Source organism: Lynx canadensis, chromosome F1, assembly GCF_007474595.2.
Source record: "Lynx canadensis isolate LIC74 chromosome F1, mLynCan4.pri.v2, whole genome shotgun sequence".
Classification (NCBI taxonomy): domain Eukaryota; kingdom Metazoa; phylum Chordata; class Mammalia; order Carnivora; family Felidae; genus Lynx; species Lynx canadensis.
In genome coordinates, this window is record NC_044319.2 from 31,425,340 (window position 1) to 31,449,651 (window position 24,312).

Below are 24,312 nucleotides of genomic sequence, written 5' to 3' on the forward strand. Positions count from 1 at the left end.
CAGAGGTAAAATTCTGCCTTGCACTGAAATGGTCTAGTTTTTCCTTAATGTGTCACTGTGGCGAGTCACTGGGTCTTACTGCACACCTTGGATTCTGCAGGCATCCTAGGTTCCCTGACGTGCTTCCGTGCCACCCTTTCCTGCCTGGCTACCTGCTCCTGTCAGCCTCCAGCCCAGGCCAGGCCCCCCCCAAGCACACTGCCAGACCTCACATATCATGGATGGCTGGGTGCTGGGAGCAGAGAGGAAATTGTAGAAGAGGGGGGCTGCCTTCAGCTGGGGTCTCTAAGCAATTGGGGGATGTTGAACTGTCTGGTCCCTGCCCGGGCCTCAGGTGCCCAGGGCGGCCCTTCTCATTTCTCACAGGGAGTCCCACGCTGGCTCCCCACTGGGACAGGGTTTGCTGCGGTCCAGTTGTTCAGGTTTTGTATGGCTTCCCTTCTGTGGTGAGGCTGTTGAGGAGGCTACAGCTTTTCGATTTGTAGAAACGACCTTCGTCCCCAGCTGCACGCTGACCTCTCTGTGCACAAACGTACCTGCACACAAATGCCTACCCGTGGTGTGTGGCCATCCAGTGTGACAGCACCCCCACTGAGCCGGGCTCGTGCTGACCCCTGACCTGTTCCGCCTGGAGGCCCTTGTTCTGACCAGACTCCTTCCAGGAATCATACAGTTACTGAGTGGTCGGGGGAGGCATGCGGGGCTTTCTCGGAGATTAGTGAGTCAGACCTCCAAGAATCTGTAGGGTGAGTGGATACATTTCTGCCTTGTCTTCTGCAGATGAGAACTGGTATGGTGGTCTAGGGTCTTCGGCTTAACCATTCTGAGCCTCGGTTTTCTTTACTGAAAAATGGGAATAAACCAACATTTCAAATATGGGTGTGTGGTGAAGAATGAAGAAGAGTGAGTAGCCCAGTGCGTGGCATGGATGAGTGGCCTTTATCTTCCCTGGCTCCAGGGGCCACATCAGTCATGCCAGGCGTAACTGTGGCCTCAGTTTACCAGATACTCCAGGACTGCCCTTCACTGTTGCCCAGGGTGGAGGGTAGTATGAGGGTGGCAACGTGATGATGCGGCAGCCTGGCACGGGCCTGAAGAGTGATACGTTGACAGTCATCAAAACCTCCTCAAATGAAGGCTTCTCTCTGTGCACCACAAAATTGCTCCAGAAAAACAAAAGTCCAAGGAATACCTTTCAAATTAAACCATGTCTTAAGAACACTCTAGAAGACTGGCATTTAAAATAATCAGTAGCAAATACTTTTACATGGTGGTGAGTGGTTTGTGTCACAAATAATCCCCTTCCCTAAATTACCTGTGTGGTAAATGCTGATTTCATGTGTTGGGTTCTCTAAAAGCAGGGATCTAACGAAGAACATTGTGCCTTGGGTTCAAAGTATGTATTTGGGAGAAAGATGTATATGTCATTTCTCCTAACGTCCAACAAACCAAGAACTCTGGAAGAATATACAGGAGTCTGAAGTTCACCAGAGGCCAGGCAGCAGATCTCCCCCGAGGGTTTCCAGATGTTTCCTGAAAACTAAGAAAGGAAGAGTGAGGTCTCTGCAACGTGTCTCAGGCCGAAGGGAGGCCAGTTCTGGAAACTTGAGGCCTGGGAGGGAGGGAATTAGCTCTGAAGTGGCACAGACCAGGGCCTCTCCTCTCCTCAGCTTCCCTCAGTTGCCTCTCTGCACTGGACAGTGAGGGGGAAAGAGAGGAAACAAGAAAGAAAGAAGGTAAGCACAGCAGAAGAAGGGTGGCAGGCACCTGGGAGCTATTTACATCTGCTCATCATTGGGGAAGTGGATTTAAAACCACCTTGAAAACAGCTGTGCCTCACCCTTGCTCCCCTTGTCTTGAATGTCCTTGAACGCAACGTTGAGAACCCTCCCAGGGCAGGATGCCGCCTGGGGCGGGCAAAGCAAGAGCCAGGGGAAGGAGCCAGGCCATCCGGGGCAGTGTTTGCCATCTGCAATGCTGTCCAGGGCAGGCAGGTTGGAGGTTGTATTAATGCCTGTCATGGAGCCTCGGCAGTCAGCAGAAAGTCTAATGTGGTGTTTCCCTCCAAGGCTCCACATGGCGAGAGAATTCTACTGTAAACCATAACAGCCATCACATCTACGGCAGGTCAGACACCACGACTGTTATTTCATCCAACCTTCAGTGAAACCCTGTGAGGGAAGCATTAATGTCCCCCTTTCTACAGGGGAGATTCTTGGGGCTCAGGAACTGTCCACAGTGTCATCCAACTTGTGTGTGCAGGGCCACACGCCAGCCTCAGGTCGATGTGATTCGGGAGCAGGAGCACAAGAGCCCTGCTTTTCCCTCGCAGACTCTCGCCATGTCACGGTGTTGTGGTAGGTGAGCTCTCTGGGGTCCGGCACTCTCGCTGTGCCTGTCACTCAGTAAATGTTGCTGGTGCAAGTAAAGAATGAAGAGAAGGGATGTCGAGGAAGCTAATGCAGACATAGCTACTTAATAAAAAGTGTCACCTGGGGTCAAACCAAGAGTTAAACAGACCAGTGTTCTGGCTCTTTTCCGGAGATAGAGATGGAGTCATAACACGTAAAGCTGGAAAGGTCATTTAAGGTCATTAAGGTTACTCTCGATTTGTAGGGCCCAGAGAGATGGAACAGATTCCCTAGGTCACACAGCTCAGCAAAACAGAATGGGGCTCCTAGACATCAAAACCCACTGCTTTTATACTTTCATTCTGCTGCCCCCTGAAGGAAAAAGTGGGAACGTTCTCTAGAAGCTACTCCAGTCCCTTAGAAACACATATGGCCTCAGCATCTGTGATTAGTTTTAATGTTCTTCTTTACCAATTGACATTCCCAATGTTCTTAGAGATAACAGATATCCTGAATTGACAACTATCATGAAAAACCATGTAAAATTTGTGAATGTCTCTCTGTCTGAAAGTGTACCCTTATATCGAACACAAGTCAGCCTTGGGTACACTGTCCCTCTCTAAAATGTGGCAGAGATCAGAATTCAACACTATTTGATTTCAAAGATAAATTTCTTCTCATCCTATTCTTCCTTCAGTTGCTCCACATCAAATCCAAAGCTGTCTCTTAGGCTGCATCTTGCCCTTCTGTTTCCATCAAATGGTGTGTTGGTCGTAGGGCCAGCCTCCATAGCACCTCATTCTTTCTCCCAGAACATGATTATCTACTCAGCACATGCCATGTCATGCACATTTTTTAAGAAACATATTTTAGCTTCCAATGGCTGGCTATAAACAAAGAATCTCTCTTTTTCTTTCTAGAAATCTTTATTGAGCACTTTAAAGAACTTCCATAATCCCTAACTTCAGATTGCTCCTAGGAATTATGGAAATGAAACACACAAAGCTTTTTGTCTGCGGTTTGAAATGTTCAATATGCAAATCTCAGAGTTTCCCCGTAAGGGCAGGTTTCTGCAGGTGGACTGGTGTGGAGGTACTAACTGCTCAGTTTATTATGCAGTGATTTACAGCCCTCTAGTGGGTCTTTAATGTAGCAATTAAAGGGAAGCTGAGGGCACTGAGGTATGGCTTTGTTCTTTTGTTTGTTCCCTCGTTCATTCATTCATTCACTCATTCATTTATTCATTCAATGTACAAATGCCAATTGAGTGTCCACTTATGTTCTGGGCATGTTTTGTTGATACTGCAGTGAACCAAATAAACAACAACAAAATCATATGCTTTAGTCACTTAAGACAAAGAAGATGGCGAGTAGAACAAATTTGGGGCAAAGATCAGGAGCTTGATTTTGAACATGTTAAGTTGGAGATACCCATTAGTCTCCCAACTAGTTTCTTTTCAAAATTTGTTGGTGTCTTTGGGAACAATGTAGGGCACTGGTGAGGAGAAAACACGGACATAGGGCAGATAATCTCTTTATTTGGGATTTCACCACGTTTGAATTAAAATGGACAACATGAAAAAGTCTGTGAAGACAGTGAATTAGACCTTGGGTGTGAGAGAGAAGTTCAAGCCTTGGCCCCATTCTCACGGAACTGCTCAGCTCTTAGTTTTCTGTTTAACTGTAATCTCAGTTTCTGTCTCGATTCTTTGTTTTCTTCATTCTGACCACAGTTTGTAATGGTTGAATTTCTCCGCACATGATGTACACAAGTGTATGTACCTCCTTCACCTCCAGAACTGCATGTGAGTCCTCCTCACTGGGGTATCTCTATCACCCGGCAGGGTCTCAATTTATATTTGCTGAAGGATGAGTTGTGTTGTAATAGGTCAGATAAGATAGATATACATGAGAAGCTAGTGATACAGGCTAGTATCTGGCATATTCTAAATGAGTAAAAAGCACAGTTAATTCCTCTTTTAGGAGACCACAGTGGGTTGGAGGCAGTCAGGGATCTCTTCAGGGAAGAAACTGGGAGTGAGCTGAGTCTTAAAAAAAACGAATGGTGGAAAACGAAGGAAGGAGAGAGGAAGTGATGGGGGAAGGGATGTTTCTTGTAAAGGGTTCCTGAACGACCTCCATCTGCTCCTCTGCCTCCACGGTCTCTGCTCTAGTGGCTAGTGGTCTCTGCTGCATTGTCCTGCCCCTGACTCGATTACCTGGGCGATCTCCATGGGAAGGACAGTGTTGCAGAGACCCGCCCACACCCGCTTTCCACCTGTCCACCCTCCCCTGTCTCTTCTTTAATGACCACCTAGCATACAGATGCCTATCATTATGCCTGGCACGTAGTAAGTGCTCAACAAATATAAATATTTTTTCAATGAACATATGTGTCTAGAGGCCCCTCTCCATAATCTTGGGATGGATTTTCCCCAATATTCTCTGCCATCGGGCTGGGGCACTTGAAACGAGCACTTCAGGGCTCACATCAAATCCTTGAATGATTATTAATAAGCTACTTTCTCATACTTTCATTTAACAAAGATTTGTTGCATGCCTCCGGGACTTATGTTGGCTACAAGGAGCTTAGAGCTGAATTACCATGAGACCCATGTAAACAAATAATGATAAAGTAAGTGTTGACTTATGTACAAAGTGGTCTGTGAACACTGTAGATGGAGAAATTGCTCGTTTTAGCACGTTAGAAGAGGCTTCCTGGAAAACAGGAAAGAAAGCTGGCATTGAATATCGAAAGACAAGTTGTGTCCTCTAGACAGACATGGGGTGGTGGAGTGGTTAAGGGAGTAGGTTGGACAGTATTCCAGGCAAATGGTATAACAGGTACAAAGGTGATCGTGGGTGGCGGTGGTAGTTGAGAAAGCATGCCAGGTTTGGGGAATTGGGGCAAAGCATGAGAGTAGAAGCATGGCCAGAGAGAAGGTATGTGACTGGATTTGGGGCAGGCCAGCCAAAGAGCCCCATGGATGTCAATCTTTAAGAGGTACTAAAGTAAAAAATACAATGCCAATTAACTCAGCCACTTGTAGCTCCTTACATAACTTTTGAAACCTAAATTGGCCTTATTCCCTGAAGTAAGACAGTGTTCTTGAATGTTACTTTAAAAATTCTTCTGGCTGGCAATTCCAATTATGCTATATTCAGTGCATGTAATAAATTCCTTATTTTTAACATAAAGAGGTTTGTAATTCTTATTAATAGAAAAGCAAGTTCCTTTCAATTCCATGCTGAACAGATATTTAAAGAAAATTGAGGGGCGCCTGGGTGGCGCAGTCGGTTAAGCGTCCGACTTCAGCCAGGTCACGATCTCGCGGTCCGTGAGTTCGAGCCCCGCGTCGGGCTCTGGGCTGATGGCTCAGAGCCTGGAGCCTGTTTCCGATTCTGTGTCTCCCTCTCTCTCTGCCCCTCCCCCGTTCATGCTCTGTCTCTCTCTGTCCCAAAAATAAATAAACGTTGAAAAAAAAAATTAAAAAAAAAAAAAAAAAAGAAAATTGACCTATTTATGCACTGCCAAATTATTAGCTTTCTGGTAATGGGCTCCATCCAGGGCTGACCCCCTCTCCCAGGTAGAAATGGGACTGTTGCATCTGACTGGGTGAGCTGGGTGCCCAGAAGAGGCTATGTCTAATGAAGTATTGTCAATTAATTATGTGTTTGGCACCCCCAGATAACCTATTTGGTAGCTTTTACTAATAAAAGAAATTTTCATAGGAGTCTTTTTTTAAGTGTTTTATTTTTATTTTTGAGAGATAGGGAGAGAGAGAGTGTGAACGGAGAAGGGGCAGAGAGAGAGAGAGAGAGAGAGAGAGAGAGAGAGAGAAAGGGAGTTGTAGAATCCAAAGCAGGCTCCAGGCTGTCAGCACAGAACCTGACACTGGAGTTTAAACCCACAAACCCTGAGATCATGACCTGAGCCAAACTCAGATGCTTCACCCACTGAGCCGCCCATGGGCCCCTTTTGTAGGAGTCTTAAAGGTAAACTCAACTAGCTCTGCCTCAGAGCCACCATATTCTCCTGGGTATTTCAGGACTTCCGTATTCTATATTGAGGTTTTGCACACATCCTGAGGTTTTACACACACCCTGTGCTTGTTAAACAGGACTCTAAGTTTGGTGTTCAAAAAGGTAGTCTCTCTAATGATGGTTACACCCTAAAGTCATGTGTAAGCTTTAAATCATCTCTATGAGTATCCACAGTTTTTAAATTGATTCTTCTCTTCCCGACCGTTAGGCCTAAAAGAGATAATCTAACTTTTCTGTGCTTTCCTTTCCTCATGGGAAACAACACGAATTCCTTCATTATAGGTTTGTGTTGAGGAATAAACGAGACAACACACGCATAGTGGCTGGCACAGTCCCCAACCATAGCCTGCCAACGGTTCGCGCACCCTTCGGAGTGGTTGTGTACTTTTCATCTCGGTTCTCAGCTCCCACGAAGTCTTCCGTGTGACCCCGCCTAGGCTCGGGGTTCAGGAACCTAAGAGAAGGGCATGCGCACAGAAGAGTGGGTAGTGTGAGGGGTCAGAGTGCAAAGATCAGAAGGCAGCTGGTGGCAGCAGCGTGCAAAGAAGTCCAAGAAGACGTCTCTGGACTTCGATTACTTGGGCGGGCTCCGCTGGAAGGACAGAGGTGCGGAGATCCGCCCACACCCGCTTTCCACCCCGGCCCGCCTTCGGTTTAGCTCCGCCCCTTTCTCCCTAGAAGGGGGATAGCGGCGGACGCGGACACCTAGGCGGACAACGGTTGCCTAGCGAAACGCTTTTCCCAAGATGCCTAGGTTGTTGTGTTCTTTTAGCCAATCAGAGAGGCGAAGCGACCTCACCGTGGGCCAATAGGCTGCCAGGCCGGGGCCCGCGTCAGTTAAACCGGGCTGGAGACTGAAGTGGCCAGATAGGTAGTGTGGCTAGGACAGGTCTCCGAGTCGGCGGAGAGATCTGCGGGAGACCAGGGGGAAACGTCCGGGGGGCCCGGCCATGCCAAGTCGGGCGGAGGACTACGAGGTGCTGTACACCATTGGCGCGGGCTCCTACGGCCGCTGCCAGAAGATCCGGAGGAAGAGCGATGGCAAGGTGAGCGCGGGCAGCCTCGCTGTTTCCGCCCCTGCTGCGGTCGCACCCGCCCGCGGCGAGCGCCCTTGGCCCCCTTGGCGAGAGAGCGAGAGGCCTGGGGCTGTGGGTCTCCAGGGCGGGGTGCCTGGAAGAGGCCATCTCTTCCAGGTCTGTGTCTGTCCTGGCTCGCTCAAGGGCTGGGACACTGCGTGTTTTGAGATGTATCTATGTATCTCTACTTTTTTCTTTCTCTTCCCTGTCCCTCTTTCCTGCTTTGACTTGCTAAGGGCCTCCCTTTAGTGACAGGTGGCTGAGTCTTGAGTGCTGTTCAGAGAAGAGTATCCCTCTCGGACGTGGGAAAGAGGCAGGACCCCCAGAACCTGGAGCTTTTTGTCTTGGAGTCAGGACTCACTTAAAATACCCATTACTTGGATTATTGGATTGTTATTTTCCAGTGTGTGTAGGTAGACCTTATACAGGAAGAAACAATGGAGAGGAAACTGCCTGGCTGGTGACGGAAGGATCTTTACTAAGGGCTCTCACCCTGGAAAACTTTGACCGGTTGGACAGTGGGAATGGTCAGGGACTTTGCCTCTGCGCCAGCTTTGACCCAAGTACCTTTTGCTACCGTGCCACAAAGCAACTGAGGGTAGGGGGTTGGAGGAGGCCTAATGTTACTCCACCTCTCTCCCATGGCATCATTTACCCCTTGACAACTAGGGGAAGTTTATGGAAATGAACTCGGGTTTCTTAAGTTCATTGAACTAAATTAGATGGTAATGACAGTTGTGATCTATTTAATAGAGAAGTAACTTAAAAAAAAAATTTTTAATGTTTATTTATTATTGAGGGACAGAGACAATGCACTAGCTGGGGAGGGGCAGAGAATGAGGGAGACACAGAATCCGAAGCAGGCTCCAGGCTCTGAGCTGTCAGCACAGAGCCCGACGCGGGGCTCGAACTCACAAACCGCGAGATCATGACCTGAGCCAAAGTCAGACACTTAACCGACTGAACCATCCAGGCGCCCCTGAGAGAAGTAACTTTTAAAAGTTTAAAATTTTGGAACGTTCATTCTTTGTCTTTGAGTATGTAATGAGTTCATTCATACCTTGGAAATTCTTACTTCAGATACTAGTTTGGAAAGAACTTGACTATGGCTCCATGACAGAAGCCGAGAAACAGATGCTTGTTTCTGAAGTGAATTTACTCCGTGAACTGAAACATCCGAACATTGTCCGTTACTATGATCGAATTATTGACCGAACCAACACCACACTGTACATTGTAATGGAATATTGCGAAGGAGGGGACCTGGCTAGCGTAATTACAAAGGGAACCAAAGAAAGGTAAATTCATCTTTTAAATGTAAGCTGAAAATGGGCCAAGTTTCATTTCTGTTAAGCATCCTAGTTTAGGATTGGGGATGAAGTAGTTAGTTATGTGGAAGACTGTTCTTGTATTTGTTCTGTGAGTCCACAGCACTTTAGAATCAACACCCATACCTTATCTTGAAAATAATTTATTTCCCTAGTTGTACACTCTGAAAACTAGATACTTCACATTATCCCATCTTTTTAGTGTTCTTATTCAGAAGTCATATGCTGTGTAACTGCTTTGGTTTCAGACAATACTTAGATGAAGAATTTGTTCTTCGAGTGATGACTCAGTTGACGCTGGCCCTAAAGGAATGTCACAGACGAAGCGACAGTGGTCATACCGTGCTGCATCGGGATCTGAAACCAGCCAACGTTTTCCTGGATGGCAAGCAAAACGTTAAGCTTGGAGACTTTGGGCTAGCCAGAATATTAAACCATGATACGAGTTTTGCAAAAACATTTGTTGGCACACCCTATTATATGTCTCCTGTAAGTATTTCAGAACGCTAAGCATTCAGTGGAGGGAAATTGAGGGTTTTGTTTGTTTGTTTGCTTAGTAATATACAATAGTCAGGAATGAATACTGTTCATTTGGACTTTATATTTTTTCCAAATGGACCACCAGACTCTTGAACTCCTCCATATCAACAATTAAAGTGAAGCTTTTATTGAATGGCTACCATGTGCCAAGTTCTGGGATTACGAAGACGAAATAGGTTTTGTCTCTGTTCTCAAAAGCAACATGGGCCCTGTACAACACCTTGGACTCATTTAGAGTGTTTGTTCAAGACGCAGAGCCCTGGGCCCCAAACCCAGATCCAGTGGATCCGGATCCATCTGGATCTCTGGGTGTCTGGGCCAGTTCTTGCACTCTGCGCTTTTTTCTCCCTTCCACTTTTCATTTTGAACATTGCCTTTCAGTAGACTCTCTAGATGATTCTTGCGCATGGAGATTCAGGGCTTACTTCAGATACTGTGTTTTTACAGTGTTAGCTTCTTGTACTTGTGTTTTTGTTGTTGTTGTTGCCTTTTCCTACAGTGGAGCTGCAGCGGACCCACTTTACTTATCTGTTCTCTCTGTTGCTAGATATTTTGTTTCCAGAATTTCTTACCATTCTAAGGAGCACTGCTCTGCACACCTTTGCATGCATTATTCATTCTTCCTTTTTGGTTATTTCCTTGGCATGTAGCTCTCAGAAGGGTATGAACTAGGTCAAAGGGTATGAACTGTTTATGACTCTAGATATTACCTGATGGCTGTTAAAAGCTTGAAGCAGTAAGTGCTATCACTAATGTGTTGTTTTTGACTAAGATTAGACATCGCCAGAACAGTGTCGTTTCGCACTGGATCAGATTCTAAGTAGAAAGCCTTTAACATAAAGGAAAATTACCCAAAAGTGGTTCTTGGAAAATTTGAAACCTGTGTAATTCTTTTGTTCCTTTTCCCTCCTGCCCTTGTAATTAGATCGGTTCAGCCTTCCCTAAGGCATTGATTGTCAGGAAGTGGTATCAGACTCACCTGTTGGAGTTTCGAACACCAAGAAGCTTCCTGAAGGTTTTGTACTACTTCTGTGCCCATTGTTGACAATAAGAACTATGGTAGACTAATACTGTAAGTGTGGAAGAAAGGAAAATACTTAAAATAGGAAATGAGAATACTAGTTAGTACTGTGATTTATACTGTGGACTAAGAGAAAAATACATACATGGATAATTCAATTAGCCATTTATGTCTATATCCATTTACATGTGCACCAGATGTATGTTTTGGTTATTCTGAAATTTTCTCTGGGATTTTATTTTATTTTATTTTTTGCTCTGGTTCTTTCAAAATGGAGTTTCCACATTATGCATGCCTTGAGGGTAGAGGTCTCATAGTCACCTTTGAATTATCAGCACCTGATCTATTGTAACACAATAACATTTGTGAGTGAAATGAATGTGAAAGTGAAATGAATGTGAGTGAAATGAAGTGAATGAATTATATGCGATAAAGTATATTAGGATAAGATCATTGCCTTTTTTCCATTATAAATTTGAAGATACAATATAAAGTACCATCTTCGTTACTGTGATATAAGATCTGACATAAACTGGATCTGTCTTTTGAATCTGATATTTTTGTACAGATATAAAATGTTTTCCTTTTTTTTTTTTTCCTTTTTTCTTCTCCAGGGCAATATTACCAAATGTTAAGGTTCCATTTTTGTTTCAGGTTATTTTGTAAGTTTTAAAACAAAATAAACTTTTCACTCCTCCTACACTTTTACCCCTTTTTCTCCCTTTAGGAGCAGATGAATTGCATGTCCTACAATGAGAAATCAGACATCTGGTCGCTGGGTTGTTTGCTGTATGAATTGTGTGCATTAATGTAAGTGTGAGGAAAACAGCCTTCTGGTCTGAAGTTTATACTCACAGAGGTTTGTCCCCTTTCACTGGGTTCAGCTTTTTGAGCATCCATGCATATTTGAGCCTGAAAGAATCATATGGTGGGTTAAAATTAACGTAGATGGACGAGTTAAAAAAATTATTTGCAAATTAATAATATAACCCCTGAGGCTGGTTCATGCTTTTAACCTGGAAAGATGCTTCCCTTGCTAGACTGATACTTAGCTCAAGGGAGAGCACATCGTCCAGGCTTGTGGAAGAAATGAAACAAAAATCCGGGGGAGAGGCCTGGGAATCTGGAGAACTAAAAAGAGCTCCCATTCTTTGCCATTTTTTTTCTTTGCCTCTTTTTTTCCTTCTAAACTATTCTGTAGAGCAGTGGTTCTCAGCCAGGGAGCAGGAAAAAATTTTGTCCTCCAGGGGACATTTGACAACATCTGGAGGCATTTTCGGGTGTCACAGCTAGGGAGAGCTCTGGCATCTCGTGAATAGAGGCCAGCAATGCTACGAAACATACCACATGCACAGGACAGCCTCCCTAACAAACATCATATGACCCTGAATGTCAGTAATGCCAAGGGTGGGCAGCTTAGCTAGGGATGACAATCCCAGAAGAAACATGAACACAAACTGCAGCTTAAACTGTGCTTTTGATTTGGCTCCTATTATATATTTTCATTTCTACATTAAAAAAAATTTTCCCCAGGCCTCCGTTTACAGCTTTCAACCAGAAAGAACTAGCTGGGAAGATTAGAGAAGGCAAATTCAGGCGAATTCCGTATCGTTACTCTGATGAATTGAATGACATTATTACAAGGATGTTAAATTTAAAGGTAAAGAGTGTAAGATTACATTGTCTACTTCTGTCTCTCAATTTCTCTCTTGAAGCAATGTGACTGAAGAAGCATTAGCTATAGTTCCTCAGCTAAATCTACTCTGTTAAGGGAAGTGAAAACATGTAAATTTGGCAAGTGGTGCGTCCTTGCCGACCTACCTTCTGTGCTTTCTTCGTGCCTCCTCCCTCTCTCTGCCACACTAACAGATGGTGGCTAGCAAAACAGGATTGCAGAAAAGCTCCAAATCCTCAGTTCCCTTGCCTACCTCAACGCGGCAGGTGGTAAGGGAAGGGGCCACAAATCAAACTTCATTACCCAGCCTCTCGCGCCAGCCGAGAGATTAGAGACCAGAGATGGAGTGGGGGAGGGGAAATAAATAAAGAGATTGTGTGGAAAAGACCTGGTCCTGGGATGGGGAGGAAGATGTCCTAGGGTCAGGTTGATGTGAGAGTAGGAGTTAAATGCTGTGGAATTACAAAGAAGGAAAATGGTGAAATAATAGGACTGAAGGTGGGCAAGGGAGGGTCTTGCTTAAAGTAGTTTTGAGATACAAGGGCAGCACTTGCCCTAAAGCAGCCCTGGCATGCCACCAAGCACCAGCTCAGGGATTAAAAGGTTAAGGGGGAACAAAGGTTAGTTAACGTCTGCATTACCTTGTGGACCCAGAACCTCATGGGTTAAAGCCACTAGTGAACTTCACCTTTCTAGGTGTTTAAGACCCATCCATAAAGCCCTTTCTTTTGTCTTAGAAATGTATGCTGTTTTTAACGTACCTGCTCTTTTCGGATGAGTATTCTGTTATGAAATCTGACTGCAACACTGAACATTGTTCCCCCCAGGATTACCATCGACCTTCTGTTGAAGAAATTCTTGAGAATCCTTTGATAGCAGACTTAGTTGCAGAAGAGCAAAGAAGAAATCCTGAGAGAAGAGGGCGGCGGTTGGAACCGGAGAAGGTACAGGATTCCAGCCCTGTCTCGGGAGAGCTGAAACTAAAGGAAATACAGTTACAGGGGCGGGAGCGAGCCCTCAAAGCACGAGAAGAAAGGCTGGAGCGTAAGTCTGAATGGGGGCGAAGCAAGGGAGCGCCACAGAGGGCTGTTCTGATGAGTGTGAGATCTCTCTGAACAGAGTATTTGATACGTGGATGTTCTATCAGAGCATTCTGATACATCCTGAGATACCGAAATACGTACTGGAAAATAGTAAATGAAGCTTGCCGGCATTTCCCTGTTGAGCCTCTTTCTTTCAGATCGAGTGCTCTTATAGTGTCGGTCACTGACTGTGATGACCCTGTCGCAGTAGCCATTATATGTTACTGTGGAGCTACTTTTTCTTTCTCTTCTTTAATATATTTATACCCTACATTGTTTCCATCGGAAAAGAGGGTTTAAGCATTTGCTGCCTTCCATAATAAAAACCATCGCTTCTATCTTCTGATACGGCTGGCCCAGCACAGCCCAGATGTAAAACTCTATTGCATGTAGGACTAGATATGTTTGGGCAATTCATTAAAGCATGTGGGTAAAGATGTTCTAGGTCTGTAAGTCTTAGTCTTGAGTAGTAACTGATTAGGTACTAATTAGTTTTTGATGCCGAAAGTCTGTCTACTTCACCAAAGTAAGAGCTGCTACCCAGGATGTAGATTAAGCAAAGTAGCAACAGCAGCGAGGCTCTTCATGTTAATATCAAGGGCCAGGAGATGGAGTCATGACCGTCTCCCGTCACCCTCACGGCTCACTTGATTTTGCTTCTGCGGCTTTATGCACATGCAGCCGAGGGATAGCGTTCTATTTAAATGAACGTACAAGGCATCCCATACATGCATTCATGTTTTTACTTCCTGATGATAATTGTTTAGTGCTGTGAGCTCTGCTTTCTGGAGGAGTATAACCTGCGTTTACCCAGAAACCTTTTTTTGATGCTTTTGTCAAAAGAATTTGTAAAACAAAAACTTTCATTAAAACCTTTCCCAATGTTTTGTGGTTTCATAGAGCAACTGAAGTCTGAACTTTCTGAATTCTGGGCCATGAATTAAAAAAATAGCCTTTGTTACTGATCTAAAGAAGTACCTCCCGAGTTGTGGTTTATTTCCGCTTCTATTTGGGTGCTCTCATTGACCCAGAAGAAGGAGGGTTTGTTCTGTGAGGCTAGGCAATGCCCGGAAAGTGGACTATTGCCTGCTTTCAGTGCAGAGCAGAGATGGCTTTCGTTGTTTATTTTCCCAAATGAGTTCCTCTCAGACAACATGACCAAAAGTTGATGCTGACCTTGTATTTGTGCTTAAACCAGTCCTTACGAGAAAACCTAAGACAACACACAACATACTAAAGTGCTGAATCAAAACCTAGCAATAGGTTGACCAGGGTTTATGGTACGGAACCTTTTGCACTGCTGGTCAGGCATGCTAGGCTGCGTGATGAGGAAAAGTGGTAGGCTTACCAAATGTGAACCGTCTTAAACCCATAGCCACTTGTTAATATCTTTCTTGTTCCATTGCCTTTTTAAAGAGAAGGAACGTGAGCTTTGTGTCCGTGAGAGACTGGCAGAGGACAAGCTGGCTAGGGCAGAGAGTCTGTTGAAGAATTACAGCCTGCTGAAGGAGCAGAAGTTGCTGTGTCTGGCGGGGGGTCCAGGTATGAGAATTCGCTCTGCAAACAGAAGCTGCCACCACAGATGAAGAAATGGCACCGGTGTCGCTGCCGTGGGGCTTTGATAGCCCTTTTAATTTACGAAGTCTCGATTTTAAGATGGAGTTCACTGAATATATGCATCTTAATAGAAATAATTTTGTTATAGCAACGATTTACTTAATGGGTTCATAGACTTGAGGCAATGAGCCATAATGATTTCATCTTCAATTTTATTTACCTCATGAAACTACATGTTTAGTTTTTTTTCCTACTTAGGTTTTAAAGCTAGGACACTTAAAAAAATGTTGTGCATTTCGGATTTTTCTTTTGGTATATTACCAAAATTACTATACATTTCTCTTCATTTTCAAGCAAAAATCCTAGCATTTTACTCTTGCCACATGAGCAGGTAATATGTGCCACATCTTTCATAGAAAGTATGGCTTAGGGGCACCTGGGTGGCTCAGTTGGTTAAGCATTGACTCTTGATTTTGGCTCAGGTCATGATCTCATAGTTTGGGAGTTTGAGCCCCACGTCAGGCTCTGAACTGACAGCGTGGAGCCTGCTTGGGATCCTCTCTCTCTCTCTCTCTCTCTCTCTCTCTCTCTCTGTCTCTCCCTCTCTCCCTGCCCCCCCCCCCCGCTTCTCCCCCGTTTGTGCTCTCCTTCTTTCCCGCTCTCTCAAAATAAAAAAAAAAAAAAAGTATAGCTTAAAAGGTGTGATAAACTAACTGTAGAATAGGCCATCACTTTTGGGTCTTTGCTAAGACCCCTGCAAATTGAAACATGTATTTGGGGCGCCTGGATGGCTCGGTTAAGCATATAACTCTTGATTCTGGCTCAGGTCATGATCTCACAGTTTGTGAGATTGAGCCCCGTGTTGGGCTCTGCGCTGACAACGCAGAGCCTGCTTGGGATTCTCTCTCTCTGCCCCTCCTCCTCTCGCTCTTTGTCTAAAAATAAATAAATAAATAAATGAACATTAAAAAAATTGAAACCTGTATTTGTGAAAATTCAGTTGGTTGATATCTACCTATGCTCTTTGTGTTTCCCTTGTTATTCAGAGTAGACGGTTTGTAGACCCTGCCTTCGTGGGCCCTGGCCCGTCGCTGTGCTCCAGTGAGAAGTGGTTGGTGGGTGTATCGGCGAGCCAGTCTAATGGGCCTTCTCCATTTCACAGAAACCCTACATCTTATTTACCCTACTTTTAAAAAAAAAAATTTTTTTTAATGTTTTTATTTATTTTTGAGACAGAGACAGAACATGAGCAGGGGAGGGGCAGACACAGAATCCGAAGTAGGCTCCAGGGTGTGAGCTGTCAGCACAGAGCCCGACGCGGGGCTCGAACTCACAGACCGTGAGATCATGACCTGAGCCGAAGTCGGACGCTTAACCGACTAGGCCACCCAGGCACCCCATACCCTACTCTTTAAGATTATGGAAAGTGCAAAGCGTTAAACCTCTTTTCTCTAAATTTCTATGTGACATAAATTATTTTTTTAAAGTGTTTTATTGGTTTTAAAAATTGAGTATCTGAATTTTCCAGTGAAACTTAGGCAGAGTTCTTATGGCTCCCTCCTACCACGTAGGACAGAGTTTGTGAGGGCTGTCATTTCCACCTGGAATAAATTGAGAGAGAATCTGGTCACTTCAGTGAGCATGATAGCATTTTGTAAATGGAACAGACAAAACTAAGTTAGTTTGATGGTTATAATAATATCATAGTGGTAAGTGATGGAAGTAAATAAAACAAGAATTATATAAAATTTAGGCTTCATCTCTTTTGAAATAACTTCTTTTTTCTCACTATTGCTACCTATTATTTCAGTATTTTTATAATATTTATTCCAGCTTTTCTCTTTATGCCCCCCCCCCCCCCCCGCCCCAAGACAAACTAGGCTGAAATTGTAATCAGTGTGGTAGAGTGAGGAGAAATGTTCATCTGGGTGAGTTTCATGCGTCAAACCTGTTGTCCAGAGTTACGGAAGGCCCTGCTGGGTCGTCTCCTCCAGGGAAGGACTTGATTTACATCTTGCCCTGAGAGTCTGAACAAAGGCAGAAGAGAGCTCTAGCAGGATGATGCATTTCAGTGCAGGATGTATAAATAGTCGGGATCCACCTTGTTGCACATCGTGGCGATACGTTACAGTGAGCTTTAGGAATCAAGTGTCCCCTTGGGGCTAGGAGGTACTTTATGGCTCTGAGCACTGAAAGCACCAAAAGCACCGAGCCTATCAGAGTCATAAAATAAACAAAGCAGGAGGAAACGGTGCCCCGGGCACTCAGGATGGCTGGAAGTATCCTCTCCCCACCCTCGGGCCAGAAAATTCACGTGGAGGAAGATGTAATGTGTCAAACTCGTCACAGTAAGCAGCAGCCTCTCTTTAAAAGCTTAGTCTATTTAATGAAATGCTAACTTTGGGAAATACTAATTCTTTTTCTAAACACTTCTTTCTTATAGAACTATCCCATCAATAGGATTTACAGTGTAAATGGTTGGCTTATGAATGTATAGGTATTGGTGACAATAAGGGTGGATATCTTTCAAACAGCGGAGTTAAGTGTAAAAGCAATCAGGTTTGCTTTGCAGCAGGAACACTATGAAATAGGAGGTCCCAGGGGCGCCTGGGTGGCTTGGTAGGTTAAGTGTCCGACTTCGGCTCAGGTCATGATCTCACGGTCTGTGAGTTCGAGTTCCGCACCGGGCTCTGTGCTGACTGCTCAGAGCCTGGAGCCTGTTTCAGATTTTGTGTCTCCCTCTCTCTCTGCCTCTCCCCTGTTCATGCTCTGTCTGTCTCTGTCTCAAAAATAAATAAACGTTAAAAAAAATTAAAAAAAAAAAGAAATAGGAGGTCCCAGGACAACTGGAAGGCAGCATTTCTCTGTGCAGCCAGCTCCTACCCCAGGGCCTTCCATTTGTTCCACCTAGAACATCTTCCTCCAGAGAGCCACCTGGCTTCTTCCTTGTCTCTGCTCAAAAGTCCCCTTACTCTGCAGCTTTGATCCCCCAGCACTTCTGTCTCCCTTTCCAGTGTTACTTTTCCCCCACATACCATCTCAGATACTCCTCACACGTGCTAGTTTACTTGTTTGTGTTCCGTCTCCCCCTACCGGAATGGGGCCTTTAGTCCATGATGGCCTGTACAGTGAGCTCAGTAAATATTTGAACGTATTTCCTTTAAACGAACACAAAGGGAAAATAAGATTCTGGAATTCAAAACTGCAAGTCGCCACCCCCAGATAGTTCTGTCAGTAGCCAATAGTGTAGCCACCTCACGCAAATTTTTCTTCATGTAAAAGGTACAATTCACATATTTATCTCTTCCGTGCTGACTTTGCTCAGGTCCCTTTTGAAACAAGTTTCTGGTCGTTAAGCTGCTTTGAAACGAGTGTTCTTGAATGTTTAACCCAAACTATAGGTGCCATCTGTAAGAAAGACCTGCTTCTTACTTTTCTGGAAGTTATGTGTTCTAGGTAGAATGGCACTTGTTTTCAAGGGTAGAAATAAATCACATTGATTTCCAAAAGTTTTGGTTGTGGCCCATAATCCCCAATGCATTTAACCTTAAGAGTTGATTGTTAAGAGGATAAAACATGTTCCTTGGCACATTTCAGGATTATTTTTCAATGCTGTGGGTTAAAAGGTTGATTGATTTCTGCCAGCATCATGCCCCTCACCCCCTATCCCAGAGAAAATAACACAGGTCCCCAGAGTTTAAATATGAACTGAATAAATATTTTGGGGAGCACCTACCTGGGTGGCTCAGTCGGTGAAGCAGCCAACTCGATGTTGGCTCAGGACACGATTCACGATTCCTGAGTTTGAGCCCCATGTCAGGCTCTGCACTGACCGTGTGGAGCCTGCTTGGGATTCTCTCTCTCTGCCCCTCCCCACTCGTGCTGGTGCATTTTCTCTCTCTCTCTCTCCCTCAAAAATAAGTAAAACATCCAAAAAAGAGAAAAAAAGAATAAATGTGTTTGAGAAGTCGGCTAAGTAAGGAGAGGCTGAACTTACTTTTTTTTTCTTTCTAAAGAACTTTTTGATCTTCCATCCTCGATAATTGAGAAGAAAGTTCATTTCAGTGGGGAAAGTAAAGAGAATGTCAAGAGGAGTGAGAATTCTGAGAGTCTGCTCCCCTCCAAATCCAAGTGCAAAGACCTGAAGAAAAGGATTCATGCTGCTCAGCTCCGCGCTCAAGCGTTGTCAGATATTGAAAAAAATTACCAGCTGAAAAGCAGACAGATTCTGGGCATGCGCTAGCCTGTAGCCTCGCAGAGACACAGAGCTGTGTCTGTATTGAACATTGCCTGCCCTCGAAAGACTGATACTCAACTGCTGTAGCTTTACTCACCTGGTTCCGTGAGCCGTGCCATTTTGTACAGTGAGGCAGGCCTTGCTGGTTCTTCTGCAACCATTGTACAAAATGCCCACACCTTTCATTTCTCTTTCTTTTTTTTTTTTTTTTTTTTAAAGAACACTTCATAGCAAGAATGACATTTTCTTCGTGGGTTGGGCTTTTAATGCTGGGTGTGATTACTACTGGAACGGGAAGCGTTACATTCTAAATGTTGGGGGAAAATAACGTCAGGGAGAAAAAAGTACTTAGGGGTAGCTTTGAACTACTGAGTGTTGTGCTTGCGATAGTCGTGCCTAGATTCAAGGTTGTACATGTTCCTGAGCTTAGAACACCTAATTGGATACAGATCGGTCGCTACTGCTGGACATCTCGCTTGTAAGTATCCCATTGGTCTGCAGTGCCGATCTGTCACCTTTGGTGAAGTTCTTCACGGTGATGTCTGAAATCTTCCTTTTTATCCTATTTGAGAGTGTATGAGCTGGCTGTCATTCACCCACCTGTGACTCCCTAAATAAAAGAATTCTTTAGTTTTCCTATATTTATGTTTCTTGCATTTGTTGATCTCTTAGTTGAGGAAGTCTGTGTATTTATGCTTCACAGGCATTGGCAGAAGAGGAGAGAACATCAGTCTCACGCTCACCGGGTTTTGCTCTCTGATGGTCTTCTACTCCCCATTTCATCAGTCTGTCTAAGCCGGCAGTCCTTAAGGAGGGGTGATTCCACTGCCCCCCGCGGGGGACATTTGGCAGTGTTTGGAGACTGATCATGGGGGGGTGGGGACTGCCTGCATGTAATGGGACTACGATGCACAGGACAGTGCCCGTCACAAGATGTCAGTAGTACGCGCTTGAGAAATCTGATCTAGGCTAAAACTTATTGAAACATACCCCACCCTGGAAGGAAACTTATTTTAGTTTTGACGGATCTTTTTTTTTTTTTTTTAAACGTGTCTGACTTCTAATATGAATTAGCAGTGTTTGCTGTGCCTGCCACATTTTGCATGTGATGTTTTCCTAGCGATGTTAATCTTTTCGGCTTGATGAAATAAGACCGAATTATGAAGGGTTAATAATACATGGGAAGAAACCGCTCCTGTATTGTTGGCTACTTTATTGCAGGTTTATCACACAGTTGATAATGCAGTGCCATCAAAGACAAATGATATTATCGAAACAATCAGAAACTGATATCCATGACTTTGTGGTATCCCCACAGATCAATCCCAGCAGGACCACTTTGATAAACATGTTAAGTATAATTTGTAGGGCCCAGTGCGAAATAGAAATGTAGGGCTCTTTGTTCAAAAAGCAGGAAACAAGTACCATTAAAAGTACAGGAAAAGACTTGTCCTCTCTTCCAAGGTGTCTCTGTTTATTGTGTTATTTGCTACTTAATGTTTTAAGAAAAAATTTTAAACTATTGTGAATTTTCATACTCCTCTTTTATATTGTGCCATGGCAGTTTTAAATGCAAATAGCACATTCTGCATATGTGTGGAATCACTGACCTGTAATTTGTATTCTGTGGCTCATCCAGGAGGGTGCCCCAACCTGAGCATAAGAGACACAGATTCCTGTCACTGGCATCTGGGGACCCCTGGCCGGTGCTTGCCAAGTTCCTTGTCCCTCCAGCCTCTGGACCTACCTACAGTCCAGCCAGGCATCTCCCCCTCAAGCCACTGCCCCAGCATACGGCAGACAGGTCACTCCCAAGGATCTTTGCACCTCCAAGCTGGGATTTTCTTTGTACCTGCATAAGGGTTCCTGGATTGCCCCTGTCAAGGCCTCCAGCCAGTTGCCCACCAGCCATGCCTTGGGGTGCCTGCCCAGGAGGAGAGAAAGGCATGGGGGGCAGCTGCTGCCATACCCTGCCCTGAGATGCCTCAGGGCACAGGCCCCCAATCCTGACCTTTTCCTTGCCCGTGTGCACACCCTTTCTGGGATCCGAGTGTGGCAGTGGTCATGGGGCACAGGCAGGAAGGGGAAGCCGGATGGGGCCTGGTGCACCAAGGGGTGGGGGAGCTGGAAGCGGGAGGCAGGACCTTGCGTGAACTGAGGCTCTGAGCCCCCACATATGTGCTATTGTCCCATCAGACCCAACTTACAAAACATCCAAAGACGCAGTTATTAAGCGTTGCAAGCACAGAGCTTCAAACCCCAGGTGCCGGGCCCTTCTGCAAACCGGGTCGTGCTACATGTGGGGCCTGTGTGTCTGCACTGGTCACACTCATGAAAACAGCCCTTTCTTCAGGAAACTCCTTTCCTACCTGAGGAAAGGAAAATCTTTCCATTTGAAATCAGTGACTAGTTTTCCCCTCCTCAGACTCCACCTTCATCTGCTTTCCTTCCTTCAGTCAATAACTGTGGGGCACCTGCCATGAGCCGGCACTGTTTAAGGTGCTGGAGATACAGCAATGAAGAAATACTGAAGTCCTTGCCCTCGTGGAGATTCCTTTCAAGGAAAGGGGGAGGCTGTGGTAGGTTAGGGTTTAGGGGGAGCTGGAGGAGAAAAGGAAAGGTGAGGTTTGAGGGAGGTGGGGGGAGAAGGCAAGGACACCTGGGGGTGGGGGTGGAGAGGTGAGCACAAGAGGGAACTACAACAGGACAGAACTTGAAAATAGATGGACACTCGGAAATTAAGCACAGATGTTTTAACCGGCTGATGTGTCCCTGCTCCCTCTCTAAAGCTAATAAAACCTTGCTTCCTGTTCACCTCTACAGCTGGGAACATCTAGGGGTATTTGGGCGATGGTGGTAGATTAGAAGGGGCATCTCTGGTGGCAGGGAGCGGGGAGTCCTCCCAAGTGATGTTTCGCCAGCATCTCTTTCTAAGACCCTTCCAAGATATTTTGCTGGACACCAATCCCATACTCACCATTACAGACTTTACATACTTAAGTGATAAATTTTACCAAGCCCAGCCTGCTCAACACGCTTTGGAAAAAAGGGTCATTGGATTGGAGGGAGATTAAGTAGCAGTTCTGAGATATAACCACAAGGTGGCGCCATGGTCCTGTTAGACCAGAAGTCCCAGCCTCTGCAATTGGTTGTTACTGAGAGATTACCCGGCAGGCGCTGGTTAAATGTTTTATTCCTATCATTGCGTCCAGTCCTCACAACACCACATGAGAAATAGGCACCATGAGCGTCACACTTCACATGAGGAAACTGAAGCTCAGAGATCACAGAGGGGAAGAGCCACAGCTAGTTTCTGAACTTATGTTTTTGACTCCAAAGCTCATGCTCTTGACTATAATCCTCCACTGCCTGCCTGCGCAAGACAGCAAAAAGTTGGTTTTGTTCCCAGACCATCTAATTTCCCATGATGATGGGTGGATGGTTGTAATCCGTGGCTTTCTCCAAGTCATTTTCATGACCGAGGAAGGGTGGGAGTGGAGCTGGCCTGGTTAGGGTCCAGTGGGCTTCCAGATCTGTGCGCTTAGGACAGATGGGTTAGTGTTGGGGGAGGGAGGCTGAGATGTGGTTTTCAAGTGACCCCAGTAGGACCCCAGGCCAAATGGCGTTAGACGAGTTGCCTTACCCCCTTTCCCCAGCAACTTCCATTCTCACCTTATGGCTCTCCATTGCCTCAAAAACGCAGCCTAGATGCCCCAGTACACTTGCACTGCCCAGCTTCCTCTGCAGAACCACTGCATTCAGGACTGTCCTCCCCTGAGGTGTTTTATGTTTCCCCGTGACCCTCCTCCTTCCGGGACAAAGCTCATTCCTCTAGGCAAGCTGGTTCCCTCAAAGACTTGAGGTAAGTCTGCCCCCTGCAACAAACTGAGGGCGAATGTAAAAGGTGACACAAGGCAGCTGTTTAAACACGAATGAGGAGAACTTATGACACAAGGCAGCTGTTTAAAAATGAATGAGGACATAAGAGACTCTTAAAAACTGAGAACAAACTGAGGGTTGATGGGGGGTGGGGGGGAGGGTAGGGTAGGTGATGGGTATTGAAGAGGGCATCTTTTGGGATGAGCACTGGGTGTTGTATGGAAACCAATTTGACAATAAATTTCATGTATTAAAAAAAATAAAGTGATTAAATAAAATAAAATAAAAACGAGTGAGGAGAACTCATAAGTCCCAACAAGAGGGAATTATTGCTCATTGTGACTAGGTGGTTGAATGAAAGCAGCCCTCCCAGACTGACGTGGGTGCTGATGACCAGCTCACAGAGTCTGGGTGCGTGAGGCCAGCCTTCCCCCAAACCCTGGCTCACTTCGCCCCTGCCCCACCCCCATGGAGGAGCCCAGGGCAGCTGCCTCAGAGCCTCCTACATCTAGAAGGTTGGGTTCCCCAGCACATTCAGAGGGACCAGTAGGGGCAGCCTTGCTTATCTCCCCGAGGCTCCCTCTTGCATGTCTCCTGCCACAACCACAGCAGCTCAAGCAGAGTTGCTTGACATCCAAGGACATCCAAGGCTGCCCATCTCTTGACCCCCTACGACCACCCAGCCAGGAAGCCAATATCCCCTCCTCCCACCCGCTCAGACTTTCTCTGAAGCAACACACTGGCCCTTTTGATGCAACGAGGTGTTCCGTAATCCTAGTTGCACATTCATAGGAAATGCTCACCGTGGCTGACTTTATTCTTTACGCTGAAAAAAAAAAATCAGTCTTCCCTTAAATTATGAAGTGATAACATCAGTGTAAAAATTCTCACGGTATGAAAGTCTGTGTAAGCAGTAAATTTAAGCAGTAAAAACTCCATCACCCCAAACCTTACTTTCTCTCTTTCTTTCCAGAAGTAGCTGTTAACAATTTGGTGTTTGGTGTTTCCTTCTAGACCTCCTGTGTGTGTGTGTGTGTGTGTGTGTGTGTGTGTGGCATTGAGGTGGAACGTCTCTGTGTATGAGGGTCTGTGGTGTGTGTGTATGTCTACAGGTATGTATCTGAATATGTGTATTTTTTTTTTAATTTATCATTTTAGTCATGTTTTGGAAGTGTATCCATTTATTTTGAGAGAGAGAAAGAGAGAGAGTGCATGTGTGAGCAGGGGAAGGGCAGAGAGAGAGGGAGAGAGAGAGAGTCCCAAGCGGGCTCCGCACTGTCAGTGCAGAGCCCGATGAGGGGCTCGAACTCATGAACCAGTGAGATCATGACACCTGAGCCGCAATCAAGAGTCGGATGCTCGACCATTTAAGCCACCCAGGCAACCTGAATACGTGTTTTTAATTTTTTTTTCAACGTTTATTTATTTTTTGGGACAGAGAGAGACAGAGCATGAACGGGGGAGGGGCAGAGAGAGAGGGAGACACAGAATCTGAAGCAGGCTCCAGGCTCTGAGCCGTCAG

At 45.3% G+C, this 24,312-nt stretch overlaps 1 protein-coding gene across 2 annotated transcripts; it reads left to right on the forward strand.

Annotated features, from left to right (window-relative positions):
- The first annotated feature begins 7,085 nt into the window (after positions 1-7,085).
- NEK2 (NIMA related kinase 2) lies at positions 7,086-19,552 on the forward strand. 2 transcript variants are annotated; one of them, XM_030302876.1, is made up of 8 exons: positions 7,089-7,441; positions 8,552-8,769; positions 9,048-9,288; positions 11,088-11,170; positions 11,894-12,020; positions 12,863-13,079; positions 14,534-14,659; positions 18,691-19,552. In XM_030302876.1, exons 1-8 carry the CDS (start codon positions 7,346-7,348, stop codon positions 18,915-18,917), a joined length of 1,335 nt encoding a protein of 444 aa, XP_030158736.1. In that variant the 5' UTR covers positions 7,089-7,345; the 3' UTR covers positions 18,918-19,552. The 2 variants fall into 2 exon arrangements, with proteins under 2 accessions (XP_030158737.1, XP_030158736.1); XM_030302877.1 differs by lacking the exon at positions 14,534-14,659 and having other exon boundaries at positions 7,086-7,441.
- Positions 19,553-24,312: the final 4,760 nt, after the last annotated feature.

Excerpts from the sequence above, each read along its gene's own strand:
- NEK2 (XM_030302876.1), top strand. The coding sequence starts at position 7,346 with ATGCCAAGTCGGGCGGAGGACTACGAGGTGCTGTACACCATTGGCGCG. Across the intron at positions 9,289-11,087 it reads CACCCTATTATATGTCTCCT|GAGCAGATGAATTGCATGTC; the intron begins GTAAGTATTTCA and ends TTCTCCCTTTAG. Across the intron at positions 12,021-12,862 it reads CAAGGATGTTAAATTTAAAG|GATTACCATCGACCTTCTGT; the intron begins GTAAAGAGTGTA and ends TGTTCCCCCCAG.